A 19,589-nucleotide genomic window follows, 5' to 3' on the forward strand; every position below is an offset into this window, starting at 1 on the left:
TCACCTCAGGTCATGATCTCACGGTTTTGTGAGTTCGAGCCCTGTGTCGGGCTCTGTGCTGGCACCACAGAGCCTGCTTGGGATTCTCTCTCTCTCTCCCTCTCTCTCTGCCCCTCCTCTACTCGCACTGTCTCTGTCTCTCTCAAAATAAACTTAAAAAACGAAAAGAGAAGGAAAGAAAAAGAAAGGAAAAGAAAAGGAGCCTCAACAGAATCTCACACTAGATTTCTACAAAAATTAACTCCAAATGGATCACAGGCTTAAACGGAAAACTATAACACTTTTGGGCAAAAACATAGCAGAAAACATTCAGGATCAAGGGCTGGGCAAAGAGTTCTTAGACTTGATACCAACAGCCTGACTCATAAAGGAAAAATTGATAAAGTTGGACCTGATCAATATTAAAAATGGTTGCTCTGTGAAAGACCCTGGTAAGAGGAGGATAAGCCAAGCCACAGAAATATTTGCAAATCACAGATCTGACAAAGGATTAGTACCCAGCATATATAAAGAGCTCTCAAAATTCAGCAGCAAAAAAGCAAACAATCAAATGAGAACACAGGCACGAGACATTTCACCAAGAGAATGCACAGATGTCAAGTAAGGCCACAAAAAGATGGTCAGCATATGTTGGTCATTAGAGAAAATGCAAATCAGAACTTGCAGATGCCACCACACACCTATCAGAATGGCCAAAAGAACAGTGACCCCAGGGAGCACGCAGAGAAACTGGACCACTTCCACGTTGCCGGTAGGATGGTAAAAAGGTACAGCTACTCTGGAAACCAGTTTAGCAGTTTCTTTGTTTTTAATTAATTAATATATTTTTTACTTTATTGGCATATGGTGCAGTAATGATTTCAGGAGTAGAATCCAGTGATTCATCTCCTGTGTGACACCGAGTGAGTGCTCATCCCAACAAGTGTCCTCCCTAATGCCCCTTGCCCATGTAGCCCAACCCCCCACCCACAACCCCTCCAGCGACCCTCCATTTGTTCTCTATATTTAAGAGTCTCTTATGTTTTGTCCCCCTCCCTGTTTTTATATTATTTTTGCTTCCCTTCCTTTCTGTTCATCTGTTTTGTATCTTAAATTCCTCATGAGTGAAGTCATATGATATTTGTCTTTCTCTAATTTTGCTTAGCAAATACCCCCTAGTTCCATCCATGTTGTTGCAAATGGCAAGACCTCATTCTTTCTGGTTGCCGAGTTAATACTCCATTGTATGTATGGAGTGTGTATTAACACACACACACACACACACACACACACACACACACACACACACACACACCACATCTTCTTTACCATTCATCTGTCGATGGACATTTGGAGTTTAGCAGTTTCTTAGAAAGAATTAAACCTGCAACTGTCACGAGACCCAGCAACTGTCCTGGGCATTCATCCAGAGAAATGAAGACTTAGGCTCACATAACGCCCTGTACTCAAATGTTCAGTGCAGCTTTATTCATCATCGCTCCAAACTGGAAACACACTAGACATCCTTCAATGAGTTAAACGAACTGTGACCCCCCCCCCATGGAATACTACCTGCCAATGAAAAATGCCAACAAATGAACTACTGATACACACAACAACCTGGAAAACTCTCTCCAGAGGATTATACTAAGTAAAAAAGGCCAATCTCCAAAGGTTGCATGCTACATGATTCCGTTATACAACATTATTAAGATGCTGAAATTATGGAAATGAGCAGATCAGTGGTTACCAGGGGCTAAGGAAGTAAGGGGAGTGGCTAAAAAGGACCAAGAGGAGGGATCCTTGTGCGGGATGGAACCCATCTCCGTCTGACCCCAACAATGTCAAAGTCTTGGTTGTGATAGTGTACTACAGATTTGCAAAATGTTACCACTGCAGGAAACTGAGTGAAGGATACACAGGGCCACCCTGCATTATTTTTCCAAACTGCATGTAAATCTACAATTATCCCAAAATAAATTTTTAAAAGAGAGTGACAGAGACAGGAGGCCTCACAACCAAATAACAAGGTCACCTTTTTAGACAATCAGGGAAATTTGAATAGGGACTGCATATCAATCGGGTAATACTAAGGAATAATTAAATGTGTAAGGTGTTGGGGCTCCTGGGTGGCTCGGTCAATTAAGCATCCAACTCTTGATTTTGGCTCAGGTCATGATCTCATGGTCATGATCACATCGGGCTCCGTGTGCTTGAGATTCTCTCTCCCTCTCTCTCTGCCCCTCCCCCACTCATCCATGCATGCACTCTCTCCCTCTCCCTCAAAATAAGCTTTAAAAATGAATGGATGAATGAATAAATAAATAAATAAATAAACAAACAAATAAATAAATAGATAAAATGGTGTTGATAGGGCACCATGGTCATGTAAAGACAAATGGCCTTACTGTTAGAGATGCATATTGAAACGTGATTTCTGAGATTTAAAATAAAAACCTCAGAAATAAAAATGTATATGGCAGAGGAGGTCAAGGGACGGTAGACAAGTGCAGAGAGATTTGAAAAAATGACATTTGTTGTAAACGGGTGGTGAGAAATGGGAGTTCATCAAACTCTTCCCTCTACTTCGAGTGTGTGTAAAATTTTACAGAAAGACCGACATTTGATATGTTTCTGCTTTGGCAAGGATCCTAATGGTACAAGCTGCTTCACGTGTTAAGTATGATGAACAAAGAGTAGCTTTATCACCAGCACTGTCATACTTTTGTCAAAAAGTAAAAACTAGCACTTCTTTCACACACACACACACACACACACACACACCCTTCCACTACTGCAAGGTCTCCCCTTGGGAGGTCTACCCTGAGGAAGTGATTAACTATGCAGGAGGTGGGGAAAGGCAAGAGGGACGTATCAGTTCACCCTGCTTGAGGGCAAGGACTGCAGGTGACAGCAAAGTTGAAAACAGGTGAGGAGAATACACCACAAAGCAGTAAAAACAGCAAGGGCAGAACCCTTATGCGTGGGCCATGACCGTCAGGTATTTGCAAAGGGAGGGTCCAAGCCAGCACACACGGTCACGGCCCGGCTATAAGCGCACAGCGATCATATACGCACACGGACCCGAATGTGGCAGGACAGAAGCCACAGGCTAAGAGACGTGGTTGCCCCCTGTGGCTCTGAGTTTGCCAGCGTTCTACATCAGTGCACCCTGCTTCACTGCTTTTGTGAGTAAGACAGAAAAGGGAAAGAGACACATTCAAGGAAAAGAGGGGTCTGAAGCTACGTGATTCTCCCTGGGGACCCTAATGACCGCCATGACGAAAGAAAGACGAGCTGAAGGCGTGTACCTGCCATTCGGCACAGGGTACGGCACCTCCACCCAGCCCGCTGGGAACTCAAGGCCTGCGGTGGGGACGGGAAGCGGGGGGTAAGGGCTGCAGTCCCCAACCACAAGGAGAACCAAAGAGCAAGAGAACCATGCCTGAAAGTTTGGACACACAGTGAAGCATCAAGGCGACCAAGACAGCCAGGGGGAGTTCAGGGCCACAACTACCTGGAGACTCGAGGCGTAAACGCTTCAGCACTGCTGGGAGCCCACTGCTCTTGCCCCATCTACCAGAAATGGAAGTAAAAGAGAAACCGAGGTCACCCGAGGCAACCTTCCCGCCCTGACATGCCACCCTAGGCAGGAGGCAGGACCCACACTGAGTCCCAAAGGTCTCCACCCACACCTCTTGGCCCCGCACTCCCAGCACCAGGGGAAGCAGACCCACACAGAGGTCAACAGTGCCACCAGACAGATGCGGACTCAAGTCCTACCCCACCACTAGTGTGCTGTGCAACCCTGGGGAAGGTGAGCAGCCTCTCTGTGCCTCAGTTTCTTCATCTGGAAAATAAGGATAAGCATTCCCACCACCAGAGACTGACCTGGGGTGAGCTCTCCTCCAGTGCCGGCTGTTTATAGTTCTGTGCTCTCCCTTGTCCTCTCCTTCCACCGTCTCCCATGCAAAAATGTATCCCATCCCCGTAAATGTTCCCTCAGCCCAGTTCTACCTCAAGCTACTAACCGCCCCTTTCCCAGAAGACTTCCTGAAAGAGTGGTCTGCCCTTGGACTTATAAATTCATTCGTTCACTCAATCAACAAACCAAAGGTTAAGTTCACACCATGAGGAGGAATCAAGCATACAAAAGGGTGTGAGACACAGCTCTAGGACTCAAGATGGGGAGACACGCAGGCAAAGTGAGCCTGTGACTGCAGCACAAGGTGCCATGGGACATGAGGGGATGGCGGGATGCACAGCCGAAGCCTCCGGAGCCTGAGCGAGGGGTCAGCGATGGGCAAGGTGGGCTCTAGGACCTCAAGGTGGGCCGCCAGGGACCTGGGCTCATTCAGCACGGTTTCAGCCAGCCACACGAGTGGACACAGTGAGGTAACGGGGTCTGTGCCCGCCTTGCTGAAAAGCCCGGAACGTGATCCCCAAGGCGACCTGAGCAGATGTGCACACGAGCCAGTGAACTGAATATGCACTTAGCTACGCAGAGTGGGTGACAGGGGAGCACCCACAGGAAGCAACCAGGGAGAGACTTGGGCAGACCTCCAGGATGATGAGGCCAAGGAATGCAGCCACTCACGGCACACAAACACGGACAACATGAGCCATTCACCTTCACACGTTTCTCTGGGATGTCCCTATGGGCCATCGAGGTGGAAACCTCTGCCATTTCTACAGAATGCCTCGTGGAGCTCCTAGTCTGGAGGGGAATGTCATTACACGCGACAACACACACTGAGGGCCATTAAGGGCTGGGAGGAAAAGACGGGGACAGCAGGGGCACTCGGCAGCCCAGACACGCACCTGCGAGGGCAGGAAGACCGGCCCTGCCCCAGCTGAGCCTGCCCGAGGGGATGCAAGGCAACAAGCAGGCCAAGGACACCGGTGACACAGACAGAAGGAGGCACCACTGGCGGGAAAACACCAAGGGAGGAGGGTCCTGAGGGGATCGGGGGACGGGCGTGTGGGGAGCAGTAGGAGGGTTGAGTGCAGCCACAGAGGGCAGGTGGATGGCCCTGGAAAGGGTCAGGCAATGAGAGCTCCCGGGACCTTGCTGGGCAGCCAAGGTGGAGCAGGGAGCAGATTCGAGCTCATTCTCCCCAAAGTGCTGTTTAAGATGAAAAGTGGCCCCGGCCTCCCCAGAGCCCTCCCTGGATATGGCTCCTCCTAGCATCCCAGAGAACAGCCCCCATCCGTTCTGTCCTTCCTTCCTCTGTATGGTGGAGCAGGCCCTGAACAGACTCACAGGGGCGACAGCTCAGCAGTAAGGGCCCCACACAGCAGAGCACCTACCACCTTCCTCGAGAATGCCCACTTCCCACAAGGCTCCCAGCTTTCCCCAAGGGGCCCTGAATCTTCCCGAAATTCCTTTCCTAGATCAGACACCCTGGGCCATCTTCTGAGCCCTGGCCCGATATTTGGCCATCCCCCAAGAGAGCCCACTGCCCGGGACTCAGGGCTCCCCAAGGCGGATGGGGTCAGCAGCTCTCCGTGCCCCTCCCCTCCACTCTGCGGATGGCATCATCAGCTTCCTGGCACCACTGCTCTTCTGTGGAGCCTGGGGGTCCTCTAGGCACCAGGCACCGAGCAGGCTCCAGATTCCACAGATTCCACGGAGGAGCGGAGCATCACGGTCTGATCAGGGAACAAACACAGAAGAGAAAACATGCTGGCAGGAGCAGGGAGAGGAATCACACACGGTCACGCCTCAGCTCGGAAAAGACCCTCTGTGGTTGGCAAAGAGTGTGAGTTGGCAAAGAGATTTCCAAGCCTCTGCCGAGCTCTCGAGGTGCCCCACAGCCATCTCCTGCCCCCACCCCCCAGCTAGCTGCACTACTCCCCCCCACACACGCACACATCCACCTGGACGCTCACACACACTCACTCAGAGGCCCTTGCACACAACCGCGGGCACACAGCCCTCGATCCCGGCTTTCCTTCCTGCTCTGGCAGAAGCTCTACTACTGTGTGCCTCCCGCTCCTGGTCTCCCCACAGATCATTCCCTATGCCTGCGGGGAGGGGGGCCGAGCCTGCTGAAGGCCAGTTACCTCCCAGCCCCACAAATGACCCCCTGCTTTAAAAAGCCTCCCAAAGTCCCCCCCAATGAAATGAGTCCCTCCCTCACACTCCCATAAGCCCCGAACTTACAAATGAGACATTTCTTAAACGTCCAATTTTTGTCAAGGCCTCCCTCCTACATTTTCAATTCGGTGACGTGGGGGGGAGGTGGAGGTCTCACATTTATTCTACCTCTTGCCATGCTGGCGGGGTAAGCAGGCCTTCCTTAAACGTCTGTTTACAGATCGTTTGTTCACAGATGGAGCCTCAGGAGGGAGAGGCTGGGATGGGTGCAGCGAGAGCGATGCTCGGGCAGAGACACAGCTCCACCGCTCAGCAGCAGAGCGGGGCCTCAGTTTCCGCTTCCATAAAATGGGAACGGTACAGTGCCTGCCCTGAGGATCGCTTTCAGCATCACGGCAAAGCGCACTCCACAAGTGGGAGGCGCTACTGTACCCATCAGCGCCCTTATTACCGCCACCGAGTCAGAGGAGCAGGCTTTCTTTACAGAGAATCGGTGGCGGGTGGGAAGGGAAGTCAGGCAAGGCTGCTAAGCAGGGCGTGTCCCACAAGCATCAAATCCGCAGTCCTTACAGCATGCCACACCAAATGATCTTGGCCAAAAAAATGATAAAATATTTCACCAAACGCTGGCTACGCTGCAGCACACGTCGTACTCGTTTTCTCTCTCAACTAGTCGGCTGAGCCTCTCCCAACATCTAGGACACCCCAGTCTTTTACTAGTTCTTAAGTCTTACTGATGATTTTTTTTTTTAACGTTTTATTTTTGAGACAGGGAGAGACAGAGCATGAACAGGGGAGTGTCAGAGAGAGGGAGACACAGAATCCAAAGTAGGCTCCAGGCTCCGAGCTGTCAGCACAGAGCCCGACGCGGGGCTCGAACTCACGGACCGCGAGATCGTGACCTGAGCCAGAGTCGGCCGCTCAACCGACTGAGCCACCCAGGCGCCCCTTACTGATGATTTTTTTTAAAACGTGCAATTTCACACACAGAGTTTGTAGGTGTGAAGCAAAGGGTATTTTCAAGGGGCTCAAAGGCAACAAAAAATTAAATCAAGAGGCCAAATGCCAACGGGACGACGAGCTTGGCTTGAAAGAAAATGCCGATTCCCTGGTCTGGCGTGTGGGCGACAGGAACAACAGCACTGGCTCGCACCCACTCAGCAGCCGTGGGTGTCCGCTCGTCCCTATGGAACCCCCTTCACCATGGACAGAGCACCCACGACGGATATGGGGTGCCCTGCGGGCACAGAGACCGTTCTAGTCTTCATCAAAGAAAACTCCCAACGGGAGAAACATTCTCAATAACACACACCTAGGTCTACCGGGTTCTGGCACCTCCAACCACAAACTGCCGCTTCTAGGGTGTGGGGAATTTTAGAGGGCTAATCCAGTCCCTGAGCCTTCCAGTCCAGGTTTAAGCGTGTCCATGTGAGGGCCTCACCATCAACAGTTCTTTCGATTCATTCTTTCCGCTTTAAAAACAGCCTGGGGGGTGCCTGGGGAGCGTCAGTTAAATGTCTGACTTCGGCTCAGGTCGTGATCATGGGTTCATGGGTTCAAGGCTCGCGTCGGATTCTGTGCTGACAGCTCAGAGCCTTGAGCCTGCTTCAGATTCTGTGTGCGTGTCTCTATCTGCCCCTCCCCTGCTCGTGCTCCATCTCTGTCTCTCAAAAATAAACAAACATTAAAAAAAAAAAAAAAGTGGTCTGAAAGAAGATCGTTTCCTTTTCCCACTGAGTATATAAAACTGAAAACAACCTTTGTGGATTAGAGAAGCCAAGTTTCTATGGATCAACAGGCATGCCTGTCACTGTCACTAGTAAATCAGAGAACCCCCTCCTATACCCTCTCATAGCGGAAGTGAAGAGACACCGGGAGCCCTGCGAACGTGTGGGGGCCTGGCCATCAGGATGCTGGTCTCCCAAGGCTTCCCTGACTCCCATCCCCAGGGCAGAAGGTGCCTGCTTCTCCACCGAAGACACAGAAAACATTTCCACTAATCAACTACCATCAAGGGCGGCTACAGACGCTGCTCCTGGTTGCTATTCGGAGCGTGTGGCATCCATCAACAGATGGTGATCACCTGCCTGCTGCAGGGGCTCGGGACACAGCAGGGACACAGCTGCTCCTGCCCTCCCAGGAGCCCCCCGGCGTGGTGTCCATGGGAGCGAACACCAGCTTTGGAGCTGCGGTCTGATCCGAGCACCCCACCTCCCTGAGAGGCCTGAGACCAGTCATTTTCCCTCTGTCCTTCTCAGTTTCCTTGTTCAGAAAGGAGCTGCAGGGACAGTGCCAATGACACTTCCCTAATGAGGAGTCAGTGGTGAGTGGGCACAAAGTGGGTGTCCAAACACACTCCCTTACTTCTGCGCAATACTGCACCCCAGATCTCTCCCCGACACCTGGGTTTCCAGAGTCGGGGAAGGGGACTCTGACCGGGTAGGGACCGGGGCGGGGCGGGGGGGTGGGGGGGGAAGGGGGAGGGGCGGTGAGCAGCCAGTCTGAAAGGCTGTACCCTACTGCCTCCAGTCCTGCCGGAACAGAAGAGGGAAAGGAGGAAGGAAGACCCAGGCCCCCTCTTCCTCCTGTCCTTATTTCCAATCCTCTAGGGCAACTCATTCCACCCATGCAGGCTGCCACCTGACCTCCACGAAGGAGTCTGCCACAGGGGGTCCTACTTATCTGTGTGCCTGGGACCCCGGCTCGAGCTGAGCTATCTAAAGGGTGGGGGCTGTTTTATTCTTCTTGCTCTCATACCAGCACAGGGTGGATGCTCAGAAAGTGCAACCTGACGGTACCCCCAGGAGGCAGGCTGCTTCTCAACTGCACCTAAACGTGGGGTCCCACCAGGCCTGAAGGGCCTGCTGCAAGGTGACCCAGCCACCCACCTGGCACTGCCCAGCAAAGCTGGTCTGGCCCTGCTGGCTGCACACACCACACCTGCCCCTTTCTTCTGCCTCCTCCCCCCACTTAGAAGGCCCCTCTGCCCAAATAACCATCCCACACAGTCCTCCAATCACCAACCCCTCTCCTCTTCCAGAAACAACCTCATGCCAGGTTGCTCTTTTTTTTTTTTTTTTTTAACATTTATTTATTTGTGAGACACAGAGCATGAGCAGGCAAGGGGCAGAGAGAGAGAGACACGGAATCCAAAGCAGGCTCCAGGCTCTAATGTTTACTTATTTTTGAGAGACAGAGACAGAGTGTGAGCGCGAGAGGGGCAGAAAGAGAGGGGGAGACACAGAATCCGAAGCAGGCTCCAGGCTCTGAGCTGTCAGCTCGCGCTCAGAGCCCGACACCGGGCTCGAACTCACGAACCGTGAGATCATGACCTGAGCGGAAGTTGGATGCTTAACCGACTGAGCCACCCAGGCGCCCTAGGTTGCTCTTTATCACTTCGTGCCCATATCACAACAAGCATCTCTGAGCTAGTGCCCAGCTCTGTGCATTCTCTACGCAAGCGGTCAGATCTAAACATCTCACTTCACTCCTCAAGAACGTGCCACAGCTCCTCACTACCTCACACACCGTGGACCTGCCCTACCATTCTGCCATTTGCTCAACAGGATTACTGAGCACCTGGGGAACTAGGACAAATTAAAACAGGCCTTTTTGAGCGTAGTCTAGGTGGTGGGGGAGACTGACCATCCATCAAATAATCCCAGCAACAGGAAATTACAAACTGGTATGTGGAAAAGTACAAAGCATCCCCACAGGCAGTAACAGAGAAGCTGGGCCAATCTGTCAGGGAATGCTTTACCTGAGGAAGTGATGTGCCAGCTGAGATATGAAGAGGAGTAGAAGTTAACGCAGAGATAACAGGTGGAAGAAAATCCCAGAAAGGAACAATAAATAGCATGTGCAAAGGCCCTGAGGCAAGACAGAATGTCGCCTGAACAAGCAACTGGAAAAGAATGCCAAGGGGCCACAGGGCACAGCAAACAGGGAGGAGAGCAGAACTGGGAAGCGTGGGATGCAGGTGAGCAGCACGCTGGAGGGGCAGAAGCCGGCCTCCAGTCTGCAGAGAGGGACAGCCAGGCTTGCTGGCACCACCCTTCCCTGCTTTCAGCCAGTGTCTATAAAAGGAGAACTGACTTTTTATCAGCCAGTCTGAACGTAATCAGTAAATCAATTCTGCCATTAGGAGTGCAACAGTCCCCCCCCCCCACCCCGCCCCTCCAGTAGGCAGAGCCAGGCGGAAGTGCAAGGAGATGGCTGTTTGTGGCCATCTGTAACCTCTCCCTCCCTCCAGCAGCTTGGGACATTAAGGGCTGGCCCTACCACTAGAGTGGGCAGAGCATTCTAAGCAGGAGCGGCCCTCTGGGCCACACAGCAGGCAGGTCTCCACTCTACCCCACCCCCCTCGTCGGCCACTCTAGGCAAGCAGACACCCTGTCAGTCCCTTTTGTCTCGGGCCAATCTGTAGGCCAGGCACAGACCATGTCCCATTTACCAAGCCACCTTCTCCCTTTAATCCCCAAGTCACCCTAACTAAAAGAGGGATGCGGAGCCCAAAGTTCCCAGCCCCGGCCTCACATTCGGCCCTTTTGAGCCGGGATTCCAATCCCTCGGTTTCTGTTCATTCTGCTCTGCCGCTGTCTGAAAAAGCATCCCTCCCTTCCTTCCCAATGTCCCCACGGCCCAGCCCCGGCGCCCTTCCTCCTCCATGCAGCCGTCTCCAACACACCCAAGTGGAAGCAAGTCGTCCGCCCCTCATCCAGCTCAGACCGCCCGTGGCCTCTGCCTCCACTGTGGCCCAGACCACGCCGACCCTCCTCGTGGGCCGGACATGGCGCCCTCATTTCTGCCTTCCGCCTTGAGGCACCGAACACCCACGCCAGCAGGGAAACCGACCTGCTGACCCTCTGTAAAGACGAAAATGCAGCTTTTCCGTTTCCCCCATGACTTTCCAGGGAGAGGAGATCAAAACAATAAAATAAAATTTTAAACACGTGATCTTCTCTCCATCAGACTCTATAGCATCTAGCGGATACAGCGCCTAGCACCCAGGGAGCACGGCCGTTGTTTAAAACCAAATGACCTCTCACACTGTTGAATGCTTGGCAGTGAAGAAATAAATAAAAAGAAACTGGAGTGCCGCACAGAGCCCCAGATCTGTGTCAGACGAGCTCTATCAGCACGAGCTTGTGGGGTGTGACTTCTCACAAGTGACCTCTGCCTCTGGGCCCCCGTTTACCTCTTCATAGAGGGAGGATAAGACGGACCACGGTGACTCGGGAGGGGGAGGTGAGCAATCCAAATGCCTTTTTTGCTCAGTCCTTGGTGCCGGTGCAGTGAGGCCTCCCCACCTCACCTGTGGGATCGTAAACTCGGTTTCACAGCCCTCACAGCGCGGACCACACGGCCCTGGGACAGACTACATACTAGCTCCTTTCCTGCTGTCTGCACTCCCCCCCCCCCCCGCCGCCGTCCTTAGAACCTCGGCTCCAGGGGACAGAGCTGTCTTCAGGTTCACTGCTACATCCCACTGGCCAGGAGGTGCCCAGCAAAGAGAAGAAGCCTGATACACATCTGCCGAATGAACAGCGCGATCCACAAACGAGAGGCGCTTTCTGACGGCACACCCATCACCCCGCGAGGTGCTGATACTCCGCTGTCAGGAGGCAGATACTTAGCGAGGTAGGCCCAGTTTGCACACGGACAAAGTGAGATACGGAAAATACCGCACAACCGAGGGCTCTGAGAGAACATCTGGGGACCATGACACTGAAAACACACACCCCCTGAAGGGACCTCATGGGGTAACGGGGTGGGAGAAGTGTCTTTCAGGAAGAATGTGGAAGAGCTTTCCGAGTGGATGCTGGCTGCTCAGGTGAAGTCTGGGAGGGGAGAACCCGAGGGCACCCCCAGAGTGGCTGACGGGCTGCCTCCTTCGGGGGGGGGGGGCGGCTGTGTTTGTCCGTCGGCTCAATAACGGCAAGTGGCCTGAGGCATCAGAGAGTGGACGCTCGGCGCTTGGGTACCATCTGATCGAAGACAGTCCACTTCCGGGATCAGCTGATCGGGTAAAGAGCCAGATGTGGGAAAGTTGCTTTAAAGTGCAAAATTGGGGCAGAGGGAGCAAAACTTGTATGTTCTTGTTCGACTGGGAGCTACTCAGTCCACAAAAACCAGGCCAATGCAGGTCAATACGACAAAGAGCCAGCCGGGGAATTCTGGATCTTACGGGGCAGGGCCAATCTTTACTCTAAACCCTGGCTCTGTCCCCACCAATTTATACCACATCACCATTAGCATTCTAGTAAGACAGAGAGACTGGCAGTTATTTTAGAGGAAAAAAAACAAGGGACGAAAGGACAACCAAGTGTCCCAAGCACTTGGCATTCACTGCAGACACGTTCACCGGGTGTTGCTCTGGGCGAGGAGCCCAGCGGGCCGCCTGGAAGAGGGGAAAGAGCGGGGCTCTGCAGGCAGGCGGATGTGGGGTCAACCCACCAACTATGGGACTTTGGCAAGTTACTTAAATCTCTGTGGGTCTCAGTTTGTGAAATGGGAATAAAAACCTTCCAGAACATGGCACCCATTAAAAAGATGATGTGTCTCAGGGCGCCTGGGTGGCGCAGTCGGTTAAGCGTCCGACTTCAGCCAGGTCACGATCTCGCGGTCCGTGAGTTCGAGCCCCGCATCAGGCTCTGGGCTGATGGCTCGGAGCCTGGAGCCTGTTTCCGATTCTGTGTCTCCCTCTCTCTCTGCCCCTCCCCCGTTCATGCTCTGTCTCTCTCTGTCCCCAAAAAAAAAAAAAAAAAAAAAAAAAGTTGAAAAAAAAAAAAAAGCTGATGTGTCTCAAGGGCGTGGGCACAGGAAGTACCTGGCGGAGGAGGACCCCAGTGGCATTGGTGGGAGCACCCCCCTGGGCCCAGGACACTCTCTTCATCAGTGAGCCCAACGCTTCCCGCATGCTTCCTAGGTCGAGGGCCACACAAGGGACCCACAGAAGGTACAGGAGGGACAATGACGTTCTGGTGGGACTGATGGAAGACACCCCCAGGAAGGCCTCTGGGAGTGGCCTCCCGTGGGCGGGAGGTGGGGCAGGACGCAGCAGGAGGTCACAGCACGAGGTGGGGGCAACAGAGCCACGGAGGGTGTGGGGGGAGCGCTGGGAACAGCAAGGGTCTAAGTGGAGTGGTGCGAGGGTGGGAGAGCAAGCTGGCAAGGTCAGGCGGAGCAGCACAGGGGCGGCCGAGCTGGACATACTGAGGGGAGGGAGACGGGAGTAGCTGGAAGCTTCTGGAGCAGGGGGTGGTTGTGCGGAATGAACTCGGAAGCAGAGGCTGAGTAGGAAGGGGGGCAGCCGCAGCCTGTGAACTTGTGGATGTGGTAAGGAAGTGGCCAATTCCAGAGGTGGCTGGCAAGGGAGAAACAGGAGGCTGGACTCCAGCAGGGTCTTGGTGGGGGAAGCGCACGCTCTGCGGGGAGACCCTAAGATGGGGGCAGACAGAGAGGACGCGGTGCTGTGAGGCTCAAGGGCAACCAGTGACAGGCCACCAGGGTGAAGGACGGCATGGTGACCGGCCACTTACGAGATCACACGGTACAAAGCGGGGAGGGACACAGGTGCACTTCCAGGCTAGGAGAGGCAAAGGGGAGCTTGCTCAGAGGCAGGGAGAAACGGAAATCACTGAGCCGCCAACGGAGGGAGAAATCCACCCTGACTCTTCCTTCACAAGAGCAAGATTCGTATTCAGGGTCATCAGAGACTGCACAGGGAAAGAGGTGTCACAGATACCGGGGACTGTGGAGCAGACCAGGAAAGATGCCTATAGCAAAAGTGCTGGCGACAGAGGGGAAACACACAGCCCCTCTCCCCTCTGCAACCCTGCGAGCAGCTGCTTTACTCACCTTCACCTGGCCATCCATGTTCCAAGTTCCGTGTTCCAAGAATGTTCCAAGTGTGCTCTACACCTCAGTCCAACCAGAGCACAGCCTCGCGCTCCAGGCGGCTCCCTGAATGCCCCCAACCAGAAATTATCCTGGAATCCTATCCACGCATCTCCGCGAATTATCTGTGAACCTGTGTGATCGCTCAGCTTAGACTGAAAGAGGCTGGATGGGCTAAGCCTCACACCTTGGCCGACAGGAACACCTAGTGCAGAGCTTCCCATAAGAACAGGTATAAAGAGGGGCGCCTGGGTGGCTCAGTCGGTTAAGCGTCCCACTCTTGATTTCGGCTCAGGTCATGATCTCACGGTTCATGAGTTCCAGCCCTGTGCCGGGCTTTGCATCAACAGCGTGTTGCCTGCTTGGGGTTCTCTCTCTCTCCCTCCCTCTCTCTCTCTCTCTGCCCCTCCCTAGCTGGTGCTCAATCTCCCTCAAAATAAATAAACTTAACAACAACAAAAAAGAACAGGTGTAGAGAAATGTCAGATAACTACCTGAAGGAAGAAAGCCTGGTCATGCCTTTGTTCAACAAACGTGTAAAGGAACAGGAAAAAGCACAGAAGTCTGTGACCTAAACGTGTCATGGGCTCCTGGCTGTCAGTCTCTTGCAACTCCCACCCCTGTCCCCATCCCACACATAGAGAAGAAAAGCCACCTGGAAATGGCGCTGGCATGTATAAGTCATGGGTGCCTCAAGAGTTTACCTTGAGGGGCGCCTGGGTGGCGCAGTCGGTTAAGCGTCCGACTTCAGCCAGGTCACGATCTCGCGGTCCGTGAGTTCGACCCCCGCGTCAGGCTCTGGGCTGATGGCTCGGAGCCTGGAGCCTGTTTCCGATTCTGTGTCTCCCTCTCTCTCTGCCCCTCCCCCGTTCATGCTCTGTCTCTCTCTGTCCCAAAAAAAAAAATAAATTAAAAACGTTGAAAAAAAAAAATTAAAAAAAAAAAAAAAAGAGTTTACCTTGAGACACCTCCTGGGGGCTGGTCACAGGATCAAGAGGCCTGTACCTGCTCTCCCTGGGTGCCTGGGTGTAAACCATTGATTGGTGCCGAGGGGTGTGTGGAAAAAACACATTTCTGGTGGGATGGAAGGGGCTCTACTTATGACAAGTGATCAGCAAAGGCCTCTGGGAAGAATGACATCTGAGCTACCGCCCGAAGGAGGGAAAGGACCCAGGAACCAAAAGCACCAAGGGAAGAGACAGGGAAGAGCACTTCTGGAAGAAGGAACAACTAGTGAGACACCCTGAGGACAGAGAAAGCTGGGACTGTGGGAGGAGCAGAAAAGCAGCAAGTATGGCTGCAGGGTGGGGACCAGGGAAAGCAGGAGGCGGGAGAGGGCTGGCAGGCACCAGACCAGCGAGGCTTCCTGAGAAAGAACTGGGAATTTATCCCAAAGGGTGCTAAGCACATGAATCACAGGACCCAAATCATGTTTCCATTCCTTAACTCACAGTGGCCTTCCTCTGAACCTAATTCTGCATCAGTAAAATGAGAATTTCCTTCTCCTTGTTGTGGGGATAAGTGCCAACATGTTAGAAAGCACTTAAACTCCAACGCACTCAATAGACATTAGCCACTGTTGTCATCAAAGTTCAAATTAGGGCTGTCAAAATTTGACAGGAAGTCAAAGGAAGTTTCAAAAAGATTCTTCCCCTCCCCAAAAAAATGGGAGCACGTTCTCATTAAGTGAGCCTAAGTGAGTTTCACCCAATGCACATATCCTAAACTATAGCGAGTGGCTATTAATAATAATACCCCCTATCCGTAGAGCACCTAATTTACATAGCACTTTCATACCTGTTATAAGAATGTATTAATTAATAACCACTGGCCTTTAACACTTTTAATTTCGTGACGGCGTTACAAATTGGCTAGTTCTTGTAAGATTTAGCAGGTATGTCTCTCTCCTTGGAAAAGCTGACCAGTCATGTCAACCTACCTATCAGCTCTCTTAAGGTTCGGCATTCTTACTGCTGTGGTCTACATTCCCGTATGTCCCAATCTGCCAGAGAATTAAATGATGGTAATAATTATAGTTTCACGGAGTGCTTTGATGTGCCAGGCACTGTTTACTAAGCGTTTTACATGCTTAATCTTCACATCATCCCTATATGTTTTATATTTCCATTTTCCAGATGAGTTCTAAGCACTTCACCCAAGCACACTCAAAGGAATAAATGACAGAGCCAAGAACTAAACAGCAAGATGACATGACCCCGTGTCTTCACTCTTAATTCCAACTCCGTGCTAGATAGTTCAAAGTGCTTATAACATGGCGCTTGGTACAACACAAGTATTCAGTAAATAAAGGCAGCTGTCGTTAGCAGGACACAGGTAGTTTCTAGTTCCCATAAGAGTGTCACCTCCAGGAGAGCAGCGACCTTGTCTGTCTGGGTGACTGCTGCACTCCCAGCACCTGGCCCAACGCACATTTGACAGACAAATAAATGAATGAACATCCTTCCCAGAAAGCAAAGCTGCCTGCGCAAGGCTCTTTTTTGCACGTTATATGTCGCGCCGCTGTTACTGCCCCTTAGTAAGACAGACCATCAGGCAGATTTGAAGACGCAGAAAGGAGACGTGCGAGCTCCTCTCTCTCAATTCAAGGGTGGCAGAAACAGCTCCCAAGAGAGGGATGAGTCCGGGATCGCACTGCTGGAGGGTCCTGGCTCTGGCAGGGCTCTGCCCTCCACCCCGGCGGGGACACCGTCCTCGCCGGCGCTGGGACCCGGCAGAAAACAAAGACTCGCGGGGCTGTCGCACCGGTAGAAAGGCTCGCTCCCCTCGCCCACCTCCCAGAGGGAGAGCCCAGTGCCACCGTGCATCGCCCGGCCTGGGAGCTGCGGCAAAGGCCAGACTCGTAGCCGGGCCCGGGCCCTGAACCATGCAGATACATGCAGCAGCCCCGCCTGGACACCGCCCGCAGAGGGTCTCCAGGGCGCGGGAGGCCGCGGGCCGGGCCGGCCTGTCACCTTCAGGACCGCCCGCCCACTCGCCCTCCCTCCGCGCGGGCCCGTCAGCACGAGCCGCCGCCGCCCGGGTGGGCCTCCCCGCGCATCGGTCTCCCCGGGGCGCCCGCCTCGCGCCTTACGCCCCGGCGCTGCACCCCCGCCCGCTGGCCCATACCTGCTGGGAGAGCGGGATGAGCGGGGCCGCCATCTTCCCGCGGACTCGGGCTCCGAGCGCCGGGGAGACGGGGGCGGGGCCGCGCGTGCGCACTGGTGCGAGGGGCGGTGCGCGCGCAGCTGAGTCCGGGAAGGGGCGGGACCGAGGCAGGACTGCGCACGCGCAACCGAAACCGAAGGGGCGGGGGCGGGGCCGCGCACACCTAGCCCAGGCCGGGAGGGGGCGGGGCCGGTTAGGCGCGCGGGTCCCACCGTGTGAACCCAGCCTATTTGCCCCGTTACCCCTCCGTCCGCTGCGTAAGTCTGACATGCTGTCATTCTTTCAGGTGCCGTTCCCTTTTCCGTGCGCCTGGCAAATCCTTATGGGAAGGTTGTTACGCACCTCACGGAGCGTCAGAAACCTCGCCGTGCCCAACTACACTCGCTGTTCCCAGGATAGGGTGTATGTGTGGGGGGGTGGGGGGGTGGGAGGGTGTGTGTCTGTGTGTGTGTGTGTGATGATTTCCCAGCTCCCATTTCTAGCAGGAGGCAAATCACCTTAGCAAGTCACTTAACTACTTTCTCGGAGCCCCTAGTCCCCCCTTCTGAAAAGTGGGAGTGGTAATATATGGTTGCTGTCGTTCCACCTCCATGTCTCACACTGTGCCTGGCACAGAGCAGGCACCGGACGTTTGCTGGAGAACCGGTACTGGAGAGGGCATTTATTTCTCAGACGTTTTGTCTTCCATTCGCGAGGGACACACACTCCTCTGTGGCCAGATTCCACTAACAGGATGAGTAAGGATTCCACTAACAAGATGAAGAAGGAATCCTGGGCAGCTGACCGCAAGGTCTCTTCAGGGCAGGTGGGCATCCCCTTACCTGCCCTCCTCCTGTGATGGTGGCACAGTGAGTCTGATCAGGCCCTGTTTCTCAGGCAGGCAAGCTAGAAGGCCATGTGATCTCAGGGGTGGGGCACAGCTTCCTGTCTCCCTCTTCCATTTGGGAGTCTCACAAGCTCCTGCTGATCTTATGAGACACCCCTGAGTAAAGAGCAATGATATGAGACCATGTGTCATCTGGTCTCATCTTGAGAGTGTTTTGCTGTCTGCTCTAAGTTTTCAGTCTCATCGTGCTCCTACACTTCTCCATCCCCTGTATAAAGATCAATGGGAAGGGGCACCTGGGTGGCTCAGTTGGTTGAGCATCTGACTGATCCTATGATCCCAGGTGGTGGGATCGAGCCCCATGTCAGGCTCTGTGCTGAGCGTGGAGCCTACTTAGGACTCTCCTGGGGCGCCTGGGTGGCTCAGTTGGTTAAGCGTCCGACTTCAGCTCAGGTCATGATCTCACAGCTCGTGAGTTTGAGCCCCACATTGGGCTCTGTGCTGACAGCTCGGAGCCTGGAGCCTGCTTCGGATTCTGTGTCTCCCTCTCCCTCTGCCCCTCCCCTGCTCTCACTCTGTCTCTCTAAAATGAGTATGTTTAAAAAAAAAAAAAAAGGATTCTCACTCTCTCCCTTTCCCTCTGTCCCATTCCCCCCAAAAAACAATGGGAAGCCACAAGAGGGATCTAAACATGATCAGATTTGTGTTCTAGAGTGGTGGCTCTGGATGCAGGAGGCAAAATGTACCGAGCATAGATGGACGGAAGGGAGTGGGTCAGCTGGAAAGCGTAGTGGTGGTCTACGTGCGGTGATCAAGGCTTTTAGCTGTCTTGAGTGCTTTATTAGTCTGTGTTCCATAAGGAAAAGTCATTTTATTTTTTTAAATATTTTTTAAGTTTATTTATTTATTTTGAGAGAGCAAGAGAGTGCACCCAGGGGAGGGGCGGAGAGAGGAGAAGAAAGAATCCCAAGGAGGCTTCATGTTGACAGCGTGGAGCCCAACGCAGGACTTGACCCCACGAACAATGAGATCGTGACAGAAGCCGAAACCAAGAGTCAGACACTTAACTGATTGAGCCGCCGAGGCACCCCAGGAAAAGTCATGTTAGGTATTTCCCACAGAGGATGTTTCATACGGGAGAATGAGTACAAAAGTATGCGAAAAACAGAACAGGCATATAAGGTCGCCTATCGATTAGTAACTGTAGGGAGCTTCAAGCGCTTCTAAGACTAAAGGTCAAAAGGGAAAAAGGTGTGGCCCAAAACCCAAAATCACTGGACCCTGAGCAGGAACCCGGAAGCCCGCAGTCCCCAGCCACTGCTGCTTCTGCCCATCATTAAAGCCACTGCTTTGTTCTTACCATGCCTGAGATGCCCGCAGAAGCCTGAAAAAAAAAATGGCTTCTCCTCTCCACCTGCCTTCCCACTTCTTTCTGACGGAACATGACAGGAAACCAATGGGCACGGGTGTCCGTGAAATGGCATATGCAGGCTTCCAGCCTTGGTGTCAGAGCCTATAGAGACCAGGACAACAGAGACTCTCCTGCATCCTCTTGCCTGGACACAGAGGCTTGGCGGTGTGAGTCCCACCCAGCCAGCGGCCTGGGATTCCCTCTTACTC

At 53.2% G+C, this 19,589-nt stretch overlaps 1 protein-coding gene across 8 annotated transcripts in view; it reads right to left on the reverse strand.

Annotated features, from left to right (window-relative positions):
• The window catches only part of EPS15L1 (epidermal growth factor receptor pathway substrate 15 like 1), a 97,140-nt gene extending 79,980 nt beyond the window's left edge, over positions 1-17,160 (reverse strand). For all 8 annotated transcript variants that reach the window (XM_042978477.1, XM_042978482.1, XM_042978478.1 and 5 more), the window contains exon 1: positions 17,105-17,160. In XM_042978477.1, the coding sequence (XP_042834411.1) occupies positions 17,105-17,137 (33 nt within the window). In that variant the 5' untranslated portion in view covers positions 17,138-17,160. The remainder of the gene's footprint in view (positions 1-17,104) is intronic.
• Positions 17,161-19,589: the final 2,429 nt, after the last annotated feature.

The sequence above is a fragment of the Panthera tigris genome, chromosome A2 (genome assembly GCF_018350195.1).
Source record: "Panthera tigris isolate Pti1 chromosome A2, P.tigris_Pti1_mat1.1, whole genome shotgun sequence".
NCBI lineage: Eukaryota > Metazoa > Chordata > Mammalia > Carnivora > Felidae > Panthera > Panthera tigris.